We start from the raw sequence: 22,176 nt of genomic DNA on the forward strand, positions 1-22,176 counted from the left end.
ATCGCTAAAAATATAAAAATCCATAATCTTAAAATAAAAAACAAATACAGAAGACGAAAATTCGTTTCTCAAACACTAGAACCAGATTGAATTGGTTACCGAAATCGAAAGCATTCCACAAACTCCACAACGCAGTTCTTCTGATGTGAAAAAATCACATTATTCTGAACGAGAATCCCCCCAAGCGAATCTAATCTGCAAATGAATAGCAAATATTAAATACTTCTGTGGTCGAAAACGCAATTAGCACATCGCAAATGAGATTCCCAAGACTCAGAAAAAATTGTTTACGGTAGCCAATCGATGGCCTTGATGATATATGATTTTTGGCCAATAATTATCGTGCTCCTTATTGTTGTCATGATAAATCATAATTAATAATACGCGAAGCTTAGGCAGTTCTGACCAAATGGGCCATCATCGGCATAGGAAATATGAACAGCATAAAGTCCAAGTCATCGGATAAACACATGGCATAAAACACGTTCGGTTTTTTACGGAACCCCAGCCGGAAGTAAGATGTTAAAACAAGAATTCTGATAGGAAGTAAAATAGGTTAACGCTCAGATTGGCGCTTGGCTTTATAGACTCACCTTTATGGTGGTTCTAACGGGTTTTTTTTGGCGAAGGCTACCAGTTGATTCATTTGCGATTGTCTGCCTCTATTATGGGGTTCTTGTGGCCAGCACAATCTCCGTGTTTCGTATTTGGATTCAGATTCGACCAGAGTTCAGCATATTTTCGTCGTTCGGTCAACAGGGCACGAGGTTAAATTCTCGAAAAAGGAAATAGCTACTTTTCAACATGCGCCAAGACCTGCTCGCTTTTGATTGCAGAGAACACATAGAATACGGTTGTTTTGGGTTTAATTATTGCGGAAATTGGCAAATGATAAATTTTGGAGAAACGGTTCATAAAGGGAAGAATAATTGTTTCAGTGGCGCACTAAATTTTAAAGCGTGTCCATCATTTTGATAATAACTTATGAAACTTAAAGTTATATTTTAAATATTTTTCTTCATAATTTTAGACTTGACTTCAGAAATATATTTGATTTGTAAACCATTTTTTTTACAATGATGGTGATTTTTAAACATTTTTAGTATTTTAAAGGAATATAAATAAATTAAAATAAAATTTTGTGGTGATATAAGGCAACTCTGTTTAACAGCTGTGAGTAACTATAGACTGTCACTCTCAAAATCTCTCGAATATCTCTCTCTTTTTTGTCAAAACAACCACTGAAAGCCCTGAAATCAACAGGAACAGCTGAGTCTCCCGCCTTTTTCGTCCCTTTCCGCCAGCCCCTTAAATCCCCTTTTTTCTCTCACTGCGCCTGCGTCACAAATGTCAAAAAAGCCACGCATTGGGAAACGAAGCTCAGGCGAAAAGCAGTCGAAAAATATAAATAAGCGAATAAAATAAAACGAACCAGACACAAAAAGAATGCTCGCAGATCCAGTAAATTAATTTGCATATTTAGGTAATTAATCGATCGACCGAATGCCGGCTAATCCGAAAACCGCTACTAAAATAAACGCAATTTCGTGTAATTCAAAACAGTGGTAAATAATTGGTTATAAAATGTGATTTAACTAGTTAAGAAAGTGAAAGAAATTTAAACGAAATTATTTATGTTTTTGTGCTTAACATGTGCTCAAAAAATCCGAAAATGGCCTTAAACATTTTTATCAGTTTTTTGACCCGCAAAACTTCTTGTTAAAAATGCAAATCGAAATCTAAAAAACGCACGTATACAAAACAAACGATATCAAGTCAAATAACTAAAATTTGCTTATTATGCAATCCGAAAATGTGACGAAATCGTTAAGAATGGTCAGCCAAATATTATTTCAATCGATTAGCATAACAGGTTTTAAATGCGAAAACAGCAAAAGACCGAGTCCAAATTGATGTCTTGGTATGGGAGAATGTGAAAGAGAGGCAACGAAAGGAGAGAAAAAGGAGAGCACGAAGTGCATTGTAATGTTGACAACAGGAAAAGAGGATATAAGTTGGCCAAAATTGCATTTAACCAAATTTTCGGGCAGACGACTTTCATCCGATTTACAAATAAAGTAAAATAAAATACGAACATCGGGACTTAAGGGGAAAGTGAACAGTAGTATCAGAAGTTAAGGTCGATTTTTATTATAATTATGAGTTAATGCTATAATTCACTTTCAGTTTTAAGCTTGTCAGCTTAAAGACAACTGTAATTTTATACAATTTTTATTTAAAAGAATATTTTTGCCATTTTAGTAGAATTAATATCTTGAACCAGATTTTAAATAAATATAAAAAAAAATCTTGCAAAAAAATGTTTGTATATAATTTTAAATAATATTATATATTTTTTTTAACATAAAATACATGTATTTAAATACAGTTGGCTTTTCTTTCAAAGTCTTTATTTTGGGATAGCTGACGAAAAATAACATGAATACTTCCTATATATTTACACCATTCTGAGTAAGTGAATTTATTAATAAAAACAATTAATAATACAAATTTAAAAAGATTTTGCAATCAAAACTGGTATGTACATAACTAAAGTAACAAAAAAAATATATCAAAGCGGGATAAATCTCAATAAACTTTAAGTAATCAGCTAAGGAACAACCAATTTAAACACGCTCAAAAAAAGATGAGAGGTCGTTTCAATAAAAGATTCAGCCACGTGGGAATATATAAATTAAAAGTGCTGATGCACTTTTAACACTCCCTAGAAAGAAAGTTCAGTGATTTTTTAATAATTAAGTGATTAGGTGTCATAAAAGGGCCTTAAAAGGTTTACTCAACCCACTTTCGTAAATAAGGTAATAAAGAAAAGCGTCACCCATGTAAGCTGCAATTTAGCTTTAATGTTTCATAACGCTAATTAGTCATGTTCACGCTGTCCTTCTAATGCAGCCGGTGATAAATTAAAAAAATATATATATGAAAGCATAAATCTCAATTAATTTGAAACAATTACACAAAACAAAAAACCAAGAGATTAGTGGCGTAAAGCAAAGCGCAGCCCAAAGCAACATAAGAACCGAGCAACGAGCAAAACAAAAATAAAGTAAAAAATATACACAAAAATAAGAGCCGAAGCTGCGCTTGAAGCTCGATGACGTCACAAGCGGAGCTTCGTCTGAGCTGCGAGCGGTTAAGCAGCGCAGTCGACGTCGACGCCGGCGATATATCCAATAGCGCGCCAAAATAAGAAGTCGAAATTCATTCCTTTCGAGCCCACAACGTTCAAATTCGTTTGCTACGCTCACGAGAGCGGACGTGCAGTGCGGAAAAGTCCGACAAAAATCAGACAAAAGCCCCAAGTCCCCAAATTCAAACTATATACAAAAAAGCAAAAATACAAATCACTCACGAAATTAACTTGAAACAAAAACCCAAATTAATATCGCGCCTGTTGCTTGCGGTTGTGTTTCGTTTGCATTTAAATTAACGGAAAAAAAACTACGAAAATATTACATAAAAAGAAAGCAAATTAAATTGTAAACTTGTGTCTTAGGAAAGTGTGATCTAATTATACTAAAATTAAACAGATAATATCCAAACGAGCACATCCAGTGGCCAGTCTGTGAAAAAATGGAGAAAAACAACAACAACCTTCCCGCCGAGGATGAGCAAATCCTGGCCAATGGACACGCTTTGACCAATGGCAATGGAGTGGTCCACCCCAAAGAGGAGCAAATTGCTCCTGCGGCCAATGGGTGGGGTCAAGTCCTGTGGAATACCTGGGATGCTTTCGCAGACGTCGCCTGGTTCATCATCTGCTGCATTGGATACATTCTGCAGGTGAGTTTAAAAAAATTAAAAATAAATTATAAAATAGGCTATGGGAGATAAAAAAGAATTCTACTCAAAATATTAATCTGAAGAAAAAGCATAAATAAATATTCATACATTTTAAGGAACAGTTGGTCAGGGCTAAATAAACTCACTAAGAAACTGAAAAATTTAAAATGTTTAAATATTTAAGATGCTTTAAACAAAACCATTGAAAAGTAGCCTTAAACCTTCCCACCGATTTTATTTAATAAAGCAAAGTCAAAAATTTGCTTCAACTTTAATTATCTACAAATAAAAAATACTCATAAACAAAAGGTTCCTAATTTTTGAGCGATCAAATAAAAGACACTTTATTGTCTCTCAAACTGCCTTCTGGTCGCGACCTTCTCACTTTTGTTTACAACGGATTAATAAAAATTGTTAAACGATTGCTGAAATCTCATTTGCTTCCTCCGTTCGAAAGAATAATTCACCTTCGCTTTGACTTTGGTTGATTAGCAACATTGTGTGATTTAGTTAACGCTTTTTACCTTCGGGTCTCGACGAAATGTGTCAATGTTGTCGGAGAGAATTGCACCGAGACTTCCAATTCTGACGATCGCATGGCTGGCGAAAAATAATGAACGACAGCGATTAACTTATTTAATTAGCAGCGAAAAGGATGTGATATATGGCCAAAGGTAATGGGCATTGCCAATGGCAGCACGTGTGGCGTTTAATTGGAACCGTGAAAGAGATTTAAGGCATTAAGATCCAGCGGAGACAAGTTTAAAGATCGCATCTTTAGATACGAGGGAGGGGCCGCCGGACGATTTAGGGACTGCTCGAGATGATGTAAACCAGCCTGTGAACGATAATTTATTTTGACTTGCGACTTTGGCTTTCAAGATGTAATCAGGGGAGGGAAAGGACTGACGGAACCAGTTGGAAATTGAGTTATCACGCATCATATTTTCACATATTGATTACTTATTCAGTCAAATTTATGAGGTGTAAAATGAATAAATATAGAGTAGTAATAAAAGTAAAGTATTTAATTATTTAAACTCATAAACTATAAAATCAATTAATATTTAATTCTTTATTAAGTTATTAAGTTTTTAATGCTAAAAATAAGTGTATATGCTCATTTAAAAATTCGTCATAAATTTACCCCAAACGAAAACATTGTAACTAATTATATTTAATAATAAAATGGCCATTAATCTCAATTTGAAATGCAAGTAAGTGCTAAAGTGACTAATGCAGAAGCTTGGCTATACTTATTGTTCACCTGTCTAATTAATTGCCTTTACACAGTTGAATGAGATTGCAAACTTGGAGAATCACCAGCGATAAGATCATTAGGGCTTTCGAGCCAATAAAACTGCTCAGGGGCTTGAGAGATCTCTGGGAATTTTAAAATTAGGCCCAGACCCGAATCGGGTTCAAACTGACACTCTGACACGCTAAGTGGTTTTTAAATAACCGAAAATAAAAGACAATAAAAGTTATTTCAATTTCATTGCATAAGTCTTGGCCTGTGGTAATTATATTTTCACTTTACCGCAAAAAAAACCGAACAAAATAAAACCTTTTGTATCCAAGGGTTAGTGAGATATGATCGTGAAATATGTGTGGCACCGGTACTCCTCCGTTGCGGTGGCATCATTATGATGCACGATCCGCATGGGAGAGGCCCATAAAAATATAGACGGCTGGAAATAAACTGTTGACATTTTTGCATGCCAAATGCAAAACCAGCGATTCAGAAAGACAACTGAATTTGCATGTAAATTTACGGATTTGGTAAACGCTCTAATGTAATTCTAAACGCTAAACGCTTGACTGAGTTTGTCGATGATAGCTAGCAGATGTGCAAATTGGTCGCTGATTGTTGTGATTGAATTAACAATCGGGCAGATAACCCGTGGAGTATAATTAGCCCGATTTATGTCAATGCATTGCTAGTATGCATTTAACAAATGACTTGGGCAACAAACTTGCGCTGAAAGTTCCACCTACAAGTTGGACATTATGGGAGGAGAGCTATGTGGGCACTGTTACAGTGCAAGAAATTGATATAGGATGGGTGATATATATTTTTTTAATAATAATTCCGCCTTTTTTTTTGGTAGGTAAGCTATAATATAAATAGAATAACATAAAAAACCATTTTAAATATTTATTAATCCAAATATTTATAAATGACAATTATACTGAATTACATAGTTCACCAATTTTAATTATTAGACCCTTTATTTATTAAAATTTTACAGACTTTGAAGAATATAAAAAAGTTCTAAATCTGAATATTAATTTTTTTAAACAAGAAAAATTTTCTTGACCATTTTGGGCCATGTTTCTTCAAGTGCTTGGGGCATGTAATGAGCCAATTCAGCAGAGTTACTGCCCGCTGCTGAAGTCGCTGTCAACTGCGCCGCTGCGTTTGGCTTGTTGACCTAGTTCAACTTTTGCATTTTGCCGGCTCTGTTGCTGGTGGTGCTGGCCACTTGGAGAGCCTGTTTTTATTAGCTAGCCGCAAGACGCACACACTCGCACGCTTCGTATTGTAATTGTGGTAACAACAACATCAGCCACCGCAATTTCGCGGGCATTCGTTGGCTTTTGTGTGTGCGTTGCAAACGCAAACGCAATTGAAATTGAAAGTGTTTGCGGCCCCCCCGAAAGGCAAATAGCTAAATACAATATCATACTACTGGATGGGTTGCCTTAGCTCACCTCTTTGTTGGCTGTAAGCCGTAAGTCGTTTGTTGGCTTAGAGACCGGGCCGGTTGCAGGTTCATAACCCGCATGCGGCCTTGTGCTTTCGACTGATTTACGGCTGCCAGTGTGTGTGAGACTGAAAAATGGGTTACGGGGCGGGTGTTCCTCGTCAATGTCCATACAAGACAAGATACAGAAAAAAACCGTGTGGCAGGCACATCGTACATCATCGCCCAAAGAAACATTTAATGTATGCCGGCGAACACTTAAATTTATTTGAGGGAGTTAATATTTTTCTAAAATTCCTAGAGCATCAAATAATGGTTTCAAAACCATCACCAATCACTTTAAATGTATATCTTCAGTCTATATCCACTCGTTCACAGTTCTGCCATAGTTAAACAAAAGTTTCTGGAGGACCAAAATTATTTTTCCAATTTTCCTATTTAAACCAAAAATCATAGTGACTTAAAAAATGTAAAGAAATTGTAATCCTGTTTTGGTAATAGAATAGTTATAAAGTTCATGTTCAAAAAATTTTAAAAAATTGCTTACTCAAATCCTTTTTTTTATATTTAAGTAAAATTTTTGAAGTTATATATAGATTGTTCTTAATCAATCGTTCGAGGTAAAATTTAAGTGCTTGATTTTTTAACGGAATAATTAATGACACCTGCTGGTTTCATTGGCTTAAAATAAATGTACTTCGAGCTAATCACTCGACATATCCGTTGCAGTTGCATTTGGCTTGGCAAATATCCGCCTTGGCAGACAAATTACCTCTTAAGTCACTCAATTCACAAGTTGCAGTAGTCGAGATCGCATAGAACTCGATTGTGCGATTTATGAGCGCGTGTCTCAAAAGCAAATACACTGCTAGAAACCTTTATTGTGATGCTAATTTTTCACCGAATCTATAAATGAAAATTGCTATTGAAGGTCGCACCGACAGCCGATGACAGCGACCACCCGCCTGCCATAAAAATCAGCAAAAAGCACAAAAAGCAAAACAGCGAAGAGAAGCCAGACATGAGCAAACAAAACTTAAAGTGCAAAATCATTGGCCAATTGGCCAGGTAGGCTAAAAACTTTCAAGTGTATGAGGGGAGGGGGCAGCGGAGACTCGATTCAAATGCAATGCACCGCGCAGCAGTCTAATAGTAGTTGTGTTCGCTGCATTTGTTGTCGGCGGGTTTCAATTTCAGGTTTATTATTATATTTTGTGATGCTTTTTGCACTTCCTCTGTGGGGTATTACGACTTAAAAAGGGACAATAAATATGTGAAATTTGAAAAAAATGGTAACCAATTTTTAAAATTTTTGATTTTTTCAACAGTATTGCAAAACTTCTAATTTAACAAAAATAAAATTAAATTTTAATTTTATATATTTATATATTTATATATTTCTCGATAATTAAAATGTGTTTTTCCTTCAAAACATCGAAACTATCGATAATTTGTTAGGCTCTAGTCAAGAGTATATAAAATGCTACGAACGAAATCTTTGATGCATTTAATATGGCTTCCAAAGCTCTTTTATTTTTATTGCAACTGTCGGTGTCTGTGTCTAGTTTCAAAGCATTTCGGCAAAGAAGGTCATTCAGAGGGGCAGCAAGGAGGCGGGGGGGTCGGCAGGCCAGCAGTCGACGTCTGCCAAGTGTTTGTGCATTGGCAGCATTGCAACACCGGCGTTTACAATGTTTTGTGGCAAGTTCGTGCCTTAAGTCTTTTGTTTTGGCTCATTCGTGCAAAATGCACTCAGAGCCACTGTGTGTTTTCCACTCGACTCAAGCAAAAAGTGGCCAAAATTGGAACCAATTTGGCCGACAGCAGGTGCGAGTGTGTGCGATATCAAGCTTTTTGGGGTTGGGCAAGAGACCGCCAGCTTGAGGTATTCGGTTTCACTTTCGGCCGGCTCTAGAACCACGTTAACCACCTTAACCATGTTAACCAGGCGGCGGCGACTTCGGCTTGTTGATATTTTCGCAATTCTCTTGGAACCGAAATAAAAAAAAGAGAGGGAAACAAGTTTGTCCATTTGCTTTTGTCTGCAAACATTTGATTACTGGCTGAGAGCAGAGCTACCACAAATGGTGATGATGATGATGATGGCGGGAATGGAAACAGCCCAGCCGGCTTAGAGCCTTAGAAGTCTAAGAGCGAGAAGAGCCTGAGATCCAGAGATCAACCACTTGGCATTTGGTTTGCATATATTATGCAAGATTTTCGCAACTCCCAGAGTCGAGAGAATTCCACACATATTGGATACTCAACGAGACTAATGAAGGGGGAAGATCCGTGTTAATTAATGTTTGAACAGCTCTAATGAGCTAAACACATTCTGTCATTTATGCAACTTGGGTCAATTATTACTAAAGATTTCTATGCTATTGCTAATGAGGTCTCTTCGGGTGGTTTTTGTGATAAATATTAAGGCACTTTCAGTTTCTAAATACCAGAGCTACAGAAATCAGAATCAAATTTAATAGCCACTGTATGTAAATTCGAAATCAAAATATGAAAACCTAAAATACAACCTTCAAATTTAATAATTTTCCACTCTTGTAAGCTGTAATTATCAAATGCATCTTTAATTAACTTGTTTGATTTCTTAATTTCCGTTACAAAATAAAATAACCATTAATCATTTTCAAATGGCAAAGACCTTAGAAAACATTCCACTAAACGCAAGTCAATCAAATCAAAATCAGTTCATCCGAGATCAATCCGATTATGTGACCCTCAGCTTCTTACAAAGGTCAGATCATTGGACCTTGACAATCACCAGAAAATCAGAAGACAGACGACAAATGAGCGACAAATGCCGAGGGACCAATAAACCCAGCTGAATGGACTTTATGCTGACTCGGCAGGTTTTTGTCTTGGGGAAATATTTTAGCCAGACAAACAAATTCTGAAATGACATGGCTAAAATTTGGAACTTGCCCGCAAAATTTACATTTGTCTGAATAAAAGTCTCGAAAAATTTCCGTGATCTCGCGGCAAATCTTTCTCTTTCATTCTTAACCACTAAATTCGATTTCAATTTGCATATTTGTGTCTTTTTATGCCATGCCATAACATGAAAAGAAATCGCAGCCCGCATTATGTTGATTATCGTATTATGTATAAATTATAATTGCGCGTTTCCTGTCCTTGTTGTTTAAGTTGAGCTGAGAAAAGAGCACATTGCATGTTAAATTATGTGACAAAATGTCTGTCAACGAGCTGGCAGCAGCAACATGGAAATAAAAGGGCCAAAAGCAACTCATCATCATTGTTGTCAGCAACATCAACCTGGCCAAGACACCGGTAACAAGTTTCCTTTGATTAATTTTTGTATAATTTATGATATCATTTCTTTTTCATTCAAAAAGAAATGACGGGAATATGTTGTTTGGAAGGCACCGAAAGAAAATATACCCTTGGGGTTTTCAATAAATTTTTGTAAACACTTTTTCTGAAATCAGAGAATCTTAGAGAGAGAAAATTCGGCAAAATGATATTATGCAATATCAATTTTACCAGTATTGCATAGTAACAACGATATGCGTTTAAATACCATAAATGTACCACGCGCGTATCGTTTGGATCCCAGCGTATTTTTTGATGTGTGTAAAAGCAAATTGAGAAGACGAATAAGTTGAGTTTATAAATTTAATTTCATTCTAATCTTTTTCGTATCTTTAAATCATTTGGACATTTAAATAATATATGGTTTAATTCCAAAAATAAAAGAATAGTGTCTCCCGATTTGAGAGTATAAAAAAAGACACAAAGTTGCGACAGATTCATTGTTAATGTCAAAATAATTGGACACGCTTGCCGGACAGGGCTCGGAGCCCCGGTTCAGACTCAGGTGCAAAAGCCAGCCCAGGAGACCAGGTGCCCTAAGCGGATGGGGCGAATCGCTGGCAGCAAGTTCGCGTGTGGCATGAAAATTTATGGGATGCCCCCGCGTGCAACGCAGAAAGTGCTACTGTGCAACATGTTAAATATTTAGTTCGTCGCCTCAGTCTTTTGTTTCGCCTTTCCCTTTCAAGCGCTTTTTCTCCCGGCCGCAAGGGAGGCGCGATGGTCATAAATTTTGACAGCTTATTGACACTAAACGGACACCAAAAGCGATTTTATTTTTTTGCAAATTTTCGACTACCTACATGTATCAATTAAGTGCGGGGCAATTGAGGTGAACTACTCGCCTCGCCCACTGCCGCCCTCAATGGTTTTTCAAGGCGGCAAATTGCGGTCTATTAACACGCAGATGCCAAGTGGCAAAAGTTGTTTACAATTTTACACTTTGTTTGGGCTTCCTTTTGAGTATTGTGTAAACTTTGAATTTGTCTCTATTTGCATACGCGTGACTCGGATCAGTTTTGGTGTGCATATATAGGAAATGAATGAGACGAGAAAACAAAAGACTTGAACAACAAACTCATTTGCATAGCGTGGGGCAAGAGAAAGAAAGAAATTTTATGGTTTTATTTTTGCAGAATGGACATCTTTTTATTGACATTTTTTTGTAGAATATATTAATATTTATTTATGCAACTAGTTTTCTAAGAACTTTTTGAGATTTTTTAGTCGATTATAATCAGAATATTTTATTTCTGAATTTTAATTATAACAATGTAAAAATGTCTTACATTTAAATAAAGTTAGGAATTTATTTATTCAATATTCAATTCTTGGCCTCAAATAAAATGTCACATAGGAATCTTAAAATGGGAAGGCACCCAATTCAAAATAAAACGTAAACAATTCCCTCACTCCTATGCCACATTCAATGAACTACATCAGACATAAATATTCTATGGATCCCTTGCCAAATTGATATTTAATTACCTCTTGGTGAAAATTAAATATAGCCTTCCTCTAATTAAATTCAATTTTCTGTCGCTTCCAGGATCTTTACTACATAGCCTTCGGCTATCCCGAAAAGGAGCTCAACACAGACGTTGCTTTGATCACAGGTGGTGGCAATGGACTTGGTCGTCTGCTCGCCGAGAGACTGGGAAAGATGGGAACCAAGGTCATTATCTGGGATATCAACAAGAAGGGTGAGTTCCCAGATCATGCGACACTCATGAGGGTTATCAAATAATTTTATTATAAACCTTTGCTTGCAGGCATTGCGGAAACCGTCGAAATTGTCGAGGAGGCGGGCGGCTTCTGCAAGGGATATGTTGTGGATATCTCGAAAAAAGAGGAGGTCTATAAGGCGGCCGATGTAATCAGGGAGGATGTTGGTGATGTAAGTAAACAGATGATATATTTATTAACGATTAGTCGAAAGCCTCTATTGGAATAAGCAATATATATATTCAATTTTCAAATTAATTTCTAATTTCATAAAGGTTGAAATATTTTAATATTTTTCAACATTATATTAAGAGTTATAACATAGCAATATTTATATAACCTAACTTACAATTGCAAACCCTATTCGAACTACGAAAAATAGTGGAATACTTTTCCGTGGTTCTCAATCCAAGGGGGGAAAGGCGGAAAGTGCGTGCGGGAATTGAAGCATAAAAGTCCAGTAATTGCTGTTTACAGTCGAGCGCCTAATGTGGCATCAGACTAGTCGTCATATAATTGTTTGTTGAGGGGCGTTTAATGGCTTTTATGCTGGCCAGAACCCTGCCTTCTTCTTGAGAGCGCGGAACACATGTAAGCCGGCACCATCCAAGACTTGCTACAGTGGCTGCCACACCCCGTAGCAACACATTTATGCATATTCATGTCATAAATTTAAACCGAAGCCAAAGCCAGGGCGGAGAGAAAAAAATTTGTATGCATGAGCGCATCGTCATCGTTGCGGCAACCTTGAGAAATTGTTGCACATTACACAAACGGCAGGAAAAAAATGCAGAAGCCAAGTCCAATCCGGTCTTCTGCAAACTGGTTGCCACTTCGCATTCGATCTGTTCATTTATCACAATCTGGGGCAGTTTCCAGGCATTGCAGCAATGCAAGAGATATTCCAAAATGTCCACACATTTTCGGTTAAGCTTAAGTGAATTTTCACAATTTTAATCAATTTACTTGCTAAATATAGAGATTTTTTTCGATTCGTTTTGTTCTTTCAATTAGAACTTTATTCATGTTATACAAACATGAGCCTTGCTAATGAGTTGGTGGGTAGTCAAGGTTGAGGTAGTCCGTTAATTATAGGAGGAGTAATTAGTTATTACTCGAAAAACAATTTTGGAAACATGGAAATCAAGCCCAGTTTTTATGTACAATATTTTTGTTGTCTTAAGACACTTTTTTTTTGACTTTTAGAAACTATCTGCAACTTTGTATAAATCGTAAGAATATCTAGTAAATTTCGATGTGAAGAATCTACAAATTTATCATAATTTAAATTTGCTGAAATTATTTCTAAAGAGTGTAGGTTTTTTGTTATTTTTCACAACCTTATTTAAATAAAAATTCTTTATTATACTCTTACTCGCCGACTCCAAAGTTTACCATTTATACAATTTAACATCAGTTAATTGCTTTAAAATTGTTGCCGCAAGCATCTAATGCCATCATTAAGATATTTTTCATGCATGGCCAGGTCAATTTCCAAAGTTTACTGAACTGCCAAAAACCCCCAATTATTTGCTGAAATTATAACTTCAGTTGAAAAACGATGGAAAAGTGGATAAAATTATGACAGAAATTCAAGCATAAAAAAGCAGGCAACAAGAACCAAAGAAAAATGTTAAAAAAGGAGAAAAAACTAATAAAGCCATCATTTTGAAAGAGTTATATAATGACAGCGGCAGCATCGTTGAACCTGAAAGTCACAAAAAATAAATAGAGATAAAAAGCAGTGGCTACAAAAAACAAAACAAAATTTAACTGCTTAGTAAGTCATGCGTTATGCAGATGACGCGTTGCTTTTTCGCTGTCTTTTTTTAGGTTCCAATTCTGTTGTTGTTTTTCTTCTCTCAGCTTTACTATGGCTCGAAGCCCTCTGAAATATTACATTTAATATTTTTTAATGGCCTGGCAATGTTGTTGTTTGGTTTTAATGGTTCGCCGCTGTTGTTTTTGCTTAATGCACGCCTCGTTAAATGTTTTTGCCCGGTTACAGCGGGGCAAATTCGAAATCGCTCATACGCAATGTATGACCTGCCCCTGCCCCACACACCAATTGCACTTGAACTCGCCCTCAAATCGGATCATTGTTGTGCACTTGTTGTTAACTTATTTAACCACCAGCTGTAATCGGATAGGTTTCAGGGGGACAAAGTGAGCGAGCTGTTGTTATTTTGGTTTTTCAAGCATCTTACATTATTCGCATTTAGACCTTGACATGCCCGACATTATGGTTGGCTGCCATTTGAAGGATTTCACTTTTTGGTAAATACTTCAAGGAAAACTTAGATTTAAATCAAATTTAAAGTCCAAAAGTAAATTCTTACAAAACTTTTTAAAATATAAAATATCAAAATAAAACTAGGAAACCTAAAGATAAAATTACTTACCACTAACCGATCGTAAATCAATAAGCTTATGAAAAGACCGAACCGAAAGACTTAGGGAAGCCCACACCTTTTCGATATTTTACCCGATAGTAAAACAAGTCGAGAATAAACATATATTTTTGGCATTTTGGTGTTAGTGGCACGACAAGAAGTTTCGCAATCTGCAAGTAGCAGGCAACATTTTTGGCAATACCATTTAAATTAATTTGGTTTTTTTTGGGAACCAGTTAATTTTTTTCTTAAGTTTTGATCTTTTTTATAAAATGTGTAGTTTTGATATTATCTATTCCTTTTATTTATAAATATTAAATTTTGTTTTAAACTTCCCTTATTTGCGTTAGTTTATATTTTAAGCTTCGTTTAATACAAATAACAAGCTCGTGGAACCTCTTGAATTGCTAAGATGTGTAAAATAATAAATTAAATTAACATTTTTAATTTAATAGATAATATTTCCAGAATTTCTAGAATACATCATTTACATGCCGCTACATAATTGCATTCCTTCCTCAACTAAAATTTGACACTTTTTTGGGTACATTGCAGGTCACTCTACTGATCAACAATGCGGGCGTTGTATCTGGACTGCACCTTTTGGACACACCTGACCATCTGATCGAGCGGTCGTTCAATGTGAATGTCATGGCACACTTTTGGGTAAGACCATAAACATATAACCACTTTGTGGCCAGAATGTGGATGCTAATGCCAGTGTTTCAATGTTGCAGACGACAAAAGCGTTTCTGCCCAAAATGATTGAGAATGATCGAGGACACATTGCCACGATCGCCTCGCTGGCCGGCCATGTGGGCATTAGCAAATTGGTCGATTACTGCGCAAGTAAATTCGCAGCGGTGAGTTTGCTTTATTTCTACCCTCGCCTTTCCCCTCCTTGAGTTATCGATAATTACAGGTTGGCTTTGATGAGGCTTTGAGGCTGGAGCTGGAAGTCCTTGGACATACGAACATCCAAACCACCTGCATCTGCCCCTTCTTCATCCAGGCCACTGGCATGTTCGACGACGTGAATGCCAGGTGAGTGCCAGCCATCCGACCGCTTCTCTCTTGCCCGTTCCACGAGAACTGACATTTTGACTTGGTAAATGATTGCAGATGGGTCCCCACACTGAATCCGAACGATGTGGCCGATCGTGTCATTGCGGCCATCAGGAAGAACGAGAAGCTGGCCGTCATACCCGGCTTCCTCAAGATCCTCCTCTCCTTCAAGTGGTAAGTAAACAAATGGACTTTCGCCCCAGCCTAATAATGATAATTTGCCGCACTTAATTAGGCGCCATAATGGTTGTAAGGGGCTTGTAGGCCCCTAATGGGAAATGCTTGACTTGAATATTTTAATTTCAGTTTATTTAATGGCATTGTTCCCTGTCGAGGGGAAAATTAATCATATGTGTTAGTGGGAAAGGGTTGCAGGTGTTGTAGCTAATTCTGGTTTAATTATTATTTTGTTCGGAAAAATCAAAAATAATGAATATAATTATTTTTGCTAAATCTTTTTTTTAATATATCTGATTTTTTCCATCTCTTTATCTTTCAATATTTGAAGTATATTTAGTAAAAATTAGATCTTTAGATTAAATTTCCGTTTTTAAATCAAAAAAATTAAAGTCAGAGAAACTTTATTATTTGTTTGTCTCATGGGTAACATTAAGAAGTTCAATGTTTGAAATAAACTTTAATGTGTACGTACATTTTGTGGCACTGCCAATAAAAGGTAGAAAATCTACGTTTTTAAAAGCATGACCGCATCTTATCTACCCCATCAAATATGATAAAACGTCTTGGACTTCTTGAAGTCTAAGCCGGCATGACCTCGAGTTTGCTAAAAACTTCTATAAAACGCAAACCTATGCGGATAATGCTCACTCATCGAGTACACAGTCAAAATAAATGTAAACTTATTTCTGCACATAATTTTAAACTAAAATATTCACATTTAAGGAATTGACTTACGTAATGTAAATATATTTTACCAAAATTATAATAGAATACGAAGTATTAAAAGACGTTTATTAAATACATTTTAATCTCCAATGAAACATTGTTATATTTTAAGAATATTTTCTGTAATAAAAGATAGCTCTTAGCTTGTAGATCTTAAGTGTAGCTAACCCCACCCTAAATCATAGCGAACCCCCTCGGCCACATTACCATGCCTAATGGTCTCGCTTTAATGTGTTTCTCTTAAATAATGCATAATATTTACCTTTGCCTTGGCCCACCTTTTGCTCACCCACTCTGCTTTCTGCTTGTATTTTTCCAGGACCTTCCCCTGGGGCTGTGTGGGTGGCTTGCTGAAGCGCCTGGTGCCCGACGCCTCCCCCCACGGTCTGCCCAGCTCCATAGCCGCCCCAGTACCGCCGAAGTCCAATGGCAAGTCGACGGCGGCCGATATTGCCGCTCTCGATGCCGAGCTAAGTAGCGTTACCCTGCCGGCGAAGCCACCCTCGATGCTCATCCAAAGGACACCGTCGCTGGGGGAGCGTGTCCTTTGAGCGCCCAACGAACTCCATACCGCACCACACCACCCACTCCTGTTGTTATTTCCACATTATACTTTTTTTCGAACGCTGTGTGCATTTTATGAGCGTGGAGTTACGAGCATGTGTAATTGAATTTCGTGTTTTTGGCATTTTTCGCTGCGAGGAACCATTTACTAAATCTAAGCTACAAATCTAGTGATATTACATTTAGTTAAAGTAGATTGAACGGGGAAAGCGTTTAGCCTTAATTAATCGAATTGTATTTTTGTAATGCCTCTTAAGTGTACGTTTTTATGTTAGGATCAAATTTTGCATTTCCGATTTGCCAGTAGTCATCACTTAATTTAAAGTATCCCCCCTCCCAGCCTGTTTAACATAAACAAAGTCTTAAGCCATTATTTTTCTACTAATCAAAACTTTTGCTCAAAGGAATTGTCCAATTGTCCAAAACTGAAAACTAACTTTGTTAAAAACATATTTTTAGCTATAAGAAATTCTTAGTTTATTTAGCTTAGATATTATTTAGGAATTATTGAACAAATTCATTCAGTTTTATGTATAAAAAAAACAAATTTATGTTCAAAATATATTATATGAAAACAATGAAACTTAAAAACGTGTTATTTGTTCTGGCTTTAAAATTAAACTAGGATTTTTCTAGTTTTTGGCCATAGTCGTAAAAAAATACTACAAATTATAATTATTAGTCTTAACACAGTACTAAAATATAAGTTAAAGAACTAAATTTAGATTAACTAGCAAAGGGATTCTCATCATATTTCACACTCAGTGCCTTGGGGACTTCGTATCTTCCCACGGGATCCCGATAAATTGGATTTTCCTGAAGCAACCTGCTTTTTTGATCTTCCTCGAACCTTGCATATTCCCTGGCATCCTTAGCTCGAATGCACCAAAAGATTAGGAACATGCTAGCAAGTCCGATGAGCAGGGTGAATGCCGATATATAACCAACCAGGGCCACATAATCTGGGGGATCGCATTCACCGTCTTTGATAATCAAGAAATTTGTGTGGTCGATGACCTGATAGGCAAAGAAGCTATCGCACTGGATGCCATGTTTGTTCACCATTCGCACCAAGCAAAGATCCTGATCGAGATCCAAGTCGCTAACAAAACGGTGTCTATGCATGTCCTGTCTATCAGAACTGCTGCATATTTCAGTCAAGTTATCACAGGTGCCCATTCCCTGTTTTTGTTGAATAAGGCAGGTAACACAGGGCTCATAGAACAGACAGAGTTTGTTATCCTTCTCCGGATCGACTTCGCAGAATTTCCCAAGATAGGGCTCGTCGCACTGGCATTCTTCGCACTCACAGTAGCCTCTCTGGGAGCAAATTTCGGCCGTGGGTCCCACACAGGCATCAGTTTTTCCCTCGCAATTGCATCCGTTCTCCGACCATCCGTATTTGCAAACACACTGGCCACAGAAGCAATCTGCTAGCTTTTCATCGCAATCCAAGCACTCGCGACACTCGCAAAAAGGACCTGTATATCCAGTATCGCATAGGCAACTTCCGCAATCGCAATCGCCGTGATTGGAGCAAACCAATTGGGAAGTTGTTGTATCCGACAATGGTTGACGGCATTTCTGGAGCAGAAATTCATTGCTAGTGACATTGGTGGCATCCGTGGGACAGGTGCAAAAGGTTCCAGTCCATCCCTTGTCGCACTGGCACATTCCGCAGTACAAATAGCCCTGGTTCTGGCACTGGAACCGTCCGTCCTCGTTGGTCGGATCCGGGATTTCCTGGCAAGGACAAGGGCGCTGCAGCTCAACATCCAAGTCCATGTACTCGCTCAAAGAGGTTTCTTCTACACGGATTTGGTAGTTCTGAAAAATAAATAATATGAAATTAATACATGTTATCTTGCGGTATACCCTATCCCTATTTAATCTAGATCCAATAATTAAAAAAAGGTTTTAAAGTACAAAATAAAAATTGCAGATGAAAATTAATGGATTTTCTTATTTACTTTGACACTTACGTAATTTTTATTATCTGGATATTTTTTGAGCGTGACGTCCACATAGAAATCAATCTGCTTGCCTAGGCTGACATTATTGCAGAAATTCCGTTTTTGCAAACTGGGAAACTGGCCACCACAATCCGTATAGTAGACCATCTCTATAAAGTCCGGGCTATTATCGGCGAACTGAGTGCGTTTTATAAGGCTCTCATAACTGAAAATAAACAGCGAAAGAGTAAATTTAATTAATAAGTAAAATATAGTGAGCTGTAGACTGAAACTAACCTCTTTTTAATTAGTTCCAAGATATTAGAGGAATCAGCCCTCAGCCGGTCCACATAAGTTATTTCGTTCATCAAGGCACTGAGCTCCCTGTAACTGTGTTCAACCTCCTTCGTAACAGCAAAGATCACATTGATCTTGCGCCGAAGTAATTCCCTATAGATTTCCTCTAGCGAAGGGTAATCGAAGTCCAAAGAGGCCGTATACTCACCATCTGCATTAAGATGGCATTGCTTATCATTGGGCTGGGTAATACCAGCTAGCAGACCTTCGCCAGCTAGATGCATAAATCCATCGGTTACTAGGATCACCACCTTTCGAGCTTGTTGCTTCCAACCGATTTCATTTGTGCACACTATGACCTGCATTAAGGCATCCAAACCACCCTCCAGATTATCCAAATTTCCTGTGATTTTACTATTTTTGACAGCCGAGGTAAAATTAGGAATAACATCGGTTAGCGATAACTGATGTCTATATCCATAAGTTGGTTCACATATAGACCGCTCGGCAGCACATGGATTTTCCTTATGCTGCGGGAGAATCATTGGAAAAATTGGCTTATCCGCAAAGGAACCAAATCCCAGCCGGTAGTTGGCTGTTAAATTTTTTAGGGTCTGACTGAGTTGAGCTCCCAACTCCTCCAGAGTTTCCTTGTCGTCCCTCATTGTCCAGGTGAGGTCCATCAACACGTACAAATCGAGTGGATTGTTGCGTGCTGTTCTATAGCTCAGCTTGATTTGTTGCGTGTTTCCTGTGGGACAAAAAAAAGGGGGGTATAAAGTTATAGATCGGTTTACTATGTACCCGTTAAGGGCTACCTTGTTTATGAGCTGTTTTATGGGCTGACACATCTACATAAACGGAAACCAGTCTGGTCTGGATTCCACACCCATTCAATTTTTGCAGAGAGGGAAAAACTATATAAATTAAGTCTTAGGACTAACAATATGTATCAAATAGGAAATATAATGAAAAAGGCAACTTAAATCTAATGTCTAGAACCTTCTAAAAGGATTTATTTACTTGATAAAATTAGCGAGATATATCTCCTTAATTTTGTTAAGATTTTTTCCTCAGTGCAGACTGCTACTGTTTGAAACCATTCATTACCACTTGAGCCCGTTCACACCCAGGCTAAATGTATTGTTTCCTTGTAATCCTTAAGACTGCAATTTAACCTGCTTCTTTACACCACTTTTTGACCTTAATTATTGGGTTTCAGTACCTCATAAGCTGTCTGCGATCTTAACTTAAGCGATGTAAATGGTTATGAAATTGGTTAATAAGCCGTCTGAGCATGGAAATTATTGACAGACTTCAAAATGAGTTTCGATTAGGATATAACTCAATACTTTACCAATTGAGATAAATGTATCTATATTATGCGTACTGAGGAATTAACATGTCAATAAACCTCACCTTATACATTCACGTTTTTTCTTTTGATTTTGAAGTTGTCAACAATTTACAGATTCCATTACTCTCACGATTACTCACGATTGGCGAATGTATTTGGTTATGTTGATAAGAAAAAATCCGTTGAGCATTTCCTGCTCGAAATTCCTGATTTACCCCTTATTCGTAGAGTAAATGGCTATATTATATTTTTTGAAAAGTAATTTAAAGGAATGGTTTCCGACCATAGAAAGTGTATATATTCTGCACAAGGATCACTATAAGAGTCGATCTCACAAAAATATAAGAGCTAGAGAAGTGAGACTTTACTCGAAGATTTCTTAACTTCTGATCCAGCTCAATACCGATGTGTCTCAAACCCCTAAAACGCCAAATTTTGCCTGGCGCCCACATTTTCGAATTAAATGGTTTAAATTGGACTATTAATTAATTAGTTCTATTGGTTAGAAATAGAAATAAACGGGTATTTAATAGTCGAGTGACTCGACTCTATAGTGTTCTCTTTTTGTTTTCCACTACAATTGACTGTTCTCCTGAGTATAATATTTATTATCGCTCAAAAAACGTGATTCATTCGAAATTTGAAAGCATTTGCACGTCGAAATAAACCCGAGTGCAAACAGAAAGTCTGCTAATCCTGGAATCCAGGTATCATTCTCCTTATAAAGTGGGTTCAGTGAACCTATGGATCGACAAGGAGGGAGGAAAAGAAAGGGAGGGATAGAGAGGTATTCCCACGCCAAATACAATAACAATAATGGCTAGAAGATGTGACAACCACAAAATGCTGATAAGCGAACCGCGGACACAAAACAAAATGTTCGAAAATGATTTGGTACAAATCAGCAAAGCAAACACGAAGCAGGGGAAGAGAAATGGAAGAGTGACACACTTGCTAGAGAAACAAAATATAACGTGTTAGAGAGAGAGGGCTATCCACATAGTGACACACATTTGATAAGATAACAAAATAATATAATGAACGCAACACACCTTTGACCAACTTTAGTTTTGCTCGTTGGGGAGTCACTTGAACTGCCTGATCACTTGTTTCGTAGTCCTTTAAGGGTTTACTCTGCAGGACATCTAAAACCGGCTGGTTCTCGTATATATCCGACTCATTGCAATTGTACTTCACGAGTTGCGAGCGAGAGAGACAGCGATACCCCACTTGATATTCCTGGCAGAAAAAAAGATAGGATATTATTCAAGATCGCAAGTATCATAACAGAGGACAGATTTTTAGCACCAGGCTTAAATTAAATAATACTGAAGATCGTGAGGATATTTTAAGTTCCATTAAAAAAAAAAAATACAAGAAAAATTTAAATTTCAACTGTTTTCTAGCAAAATTAAAAAAAAAAACTTGTTATCTTATAACATAACACGAAGAATTTTTATTTATTTATTTTGGAGCGTTCTTGATATTTTTTCCTTCTTTTTGGGATTTTTGTTTGATACTACTGCCATTCTATCAGAAATTTACCTTGTCCGTGCACCAGGCGCATTCCAGGTGCGCGGATAAACACCTTTCACAGCTGTCCGCGTGCATGCATTGCTCATCTGGGTTAGGGAGATGGCGATAAATAGAGCGTTACGTAACGGTAAAGTTAATCGGCTAACAAACCAATGGAAGCTGCCTCCGAATAAGATGTCCCCCAAATTAGCGAGAGGAATATAAACCACAAAATCACTTTAACGACCAGTGACGTCATTCTCACATAACATGTGTAATTTTTCCGATCACTTTATTAAATATTTTTTTTGGGAGCAAGCAACCGTTCGGTTTTAAAAGTCCAGCGCAACTAATATTTGCTCAGTACGAAAAGCGTTGATTTGCTCCGCTCGTTGAATTTTTTTATAAGCGTTATCTTATCGGGTGAGCGTGGTAAAAAATATGTGTGAAGTTTTTGAGGAAGCATTTTGATTAGAAAAAATTACCCTATCAAAGAGAGCGGTCTAGTTATTACGAAGGGAGAAATGACAACAAATGAAGGC

General features: G+C 37.1%; 2 protein-coding genes across 3 annotated transcripts; one reads left to right on the forward strand and one right to left on the reverse strand.

The window, feature by feature from the left end:
* The first annotated feature begins 1,362 nt into the window (after nt 1-1,362).
* Nucleotides 1,363-17,096, forward strand: LOC108064147 (estradiol 17-beta-dehydrogenase 11). Of its 2 annotated transcripts, none has more exons than XM_070216003.1 (9): nt 1,363-1,483; nt 3,552-3,804; nt 11,410-11,563; nt 11,633-11,757; nt 14,534-14,644; nt 14,716-14,841; nt 14,901-15,022; nt 15,101-15,217; nt 16,269-17,096. In XM_070216003.1, the coding sequence occupies exons 2-9, from the start codon at nt 3,595-3,597 to the stop codon at nt 16,498-16,500; spliced, it is 1,197 nt and encodes a 398-aa protein (XP_070072104.1). In that variant the 5' UTR covers nt 1,363-1,483; nt 3,552-3,594; the 3' UTR covers nt 16,501-17,096. The 2 variants fall into 2 exon arrangements, with proteins under 2 accessions (XP_070072104.1, XP_017007024.3); XM_017151535.3 differs by lacking the exon at nt 1,363-1,483 and adding an exon at nt 2,396-2,472.
* Itgbn (Integrin betanu subunit) lies at nt 16,653-21,952 on the reverse strand. The gene is made up of 6 exons (XM_044393490.2): nt 21,806-21,952; nt 21,665-21,741; nt 21,172-21,358; nt 18,763-19,513; nt 18,496-18,691; nt 16,653-18,340 (listed from the first exon to the last, which is right to left on the reverse strand). Exons 1-6 carry the CDS (start codon nt 21,891-21,893, stop codon nt 17,240-17,242), a joined length of 2,400 nt encoding a protein of 799 aa, XP_044249425.2. The 5' UTR covers nt 21,894-21,952; the 3' UTR covers nt 16,653-17,239.
* Nucleotides 21,953-22,176: the final 224 nt, after the last annotated feature.

This window comes from Drosophila takahashii, chromosome 2L (genome assembly GCF_030179915.1).
Source record: "Drosophila takahashii strain IR98-3 E-12201 chromosome 2L, DtakHiC1v2, whole genome shotgun sequence".
In the NCBI taxonomy this organism is placed as follows: domain Eukaryota; kingdom Metazoa; phylum Arthropoda; class Insecta; order Diptera; family Drosophilidae; genus Drosophila; species Drosophila takahashii.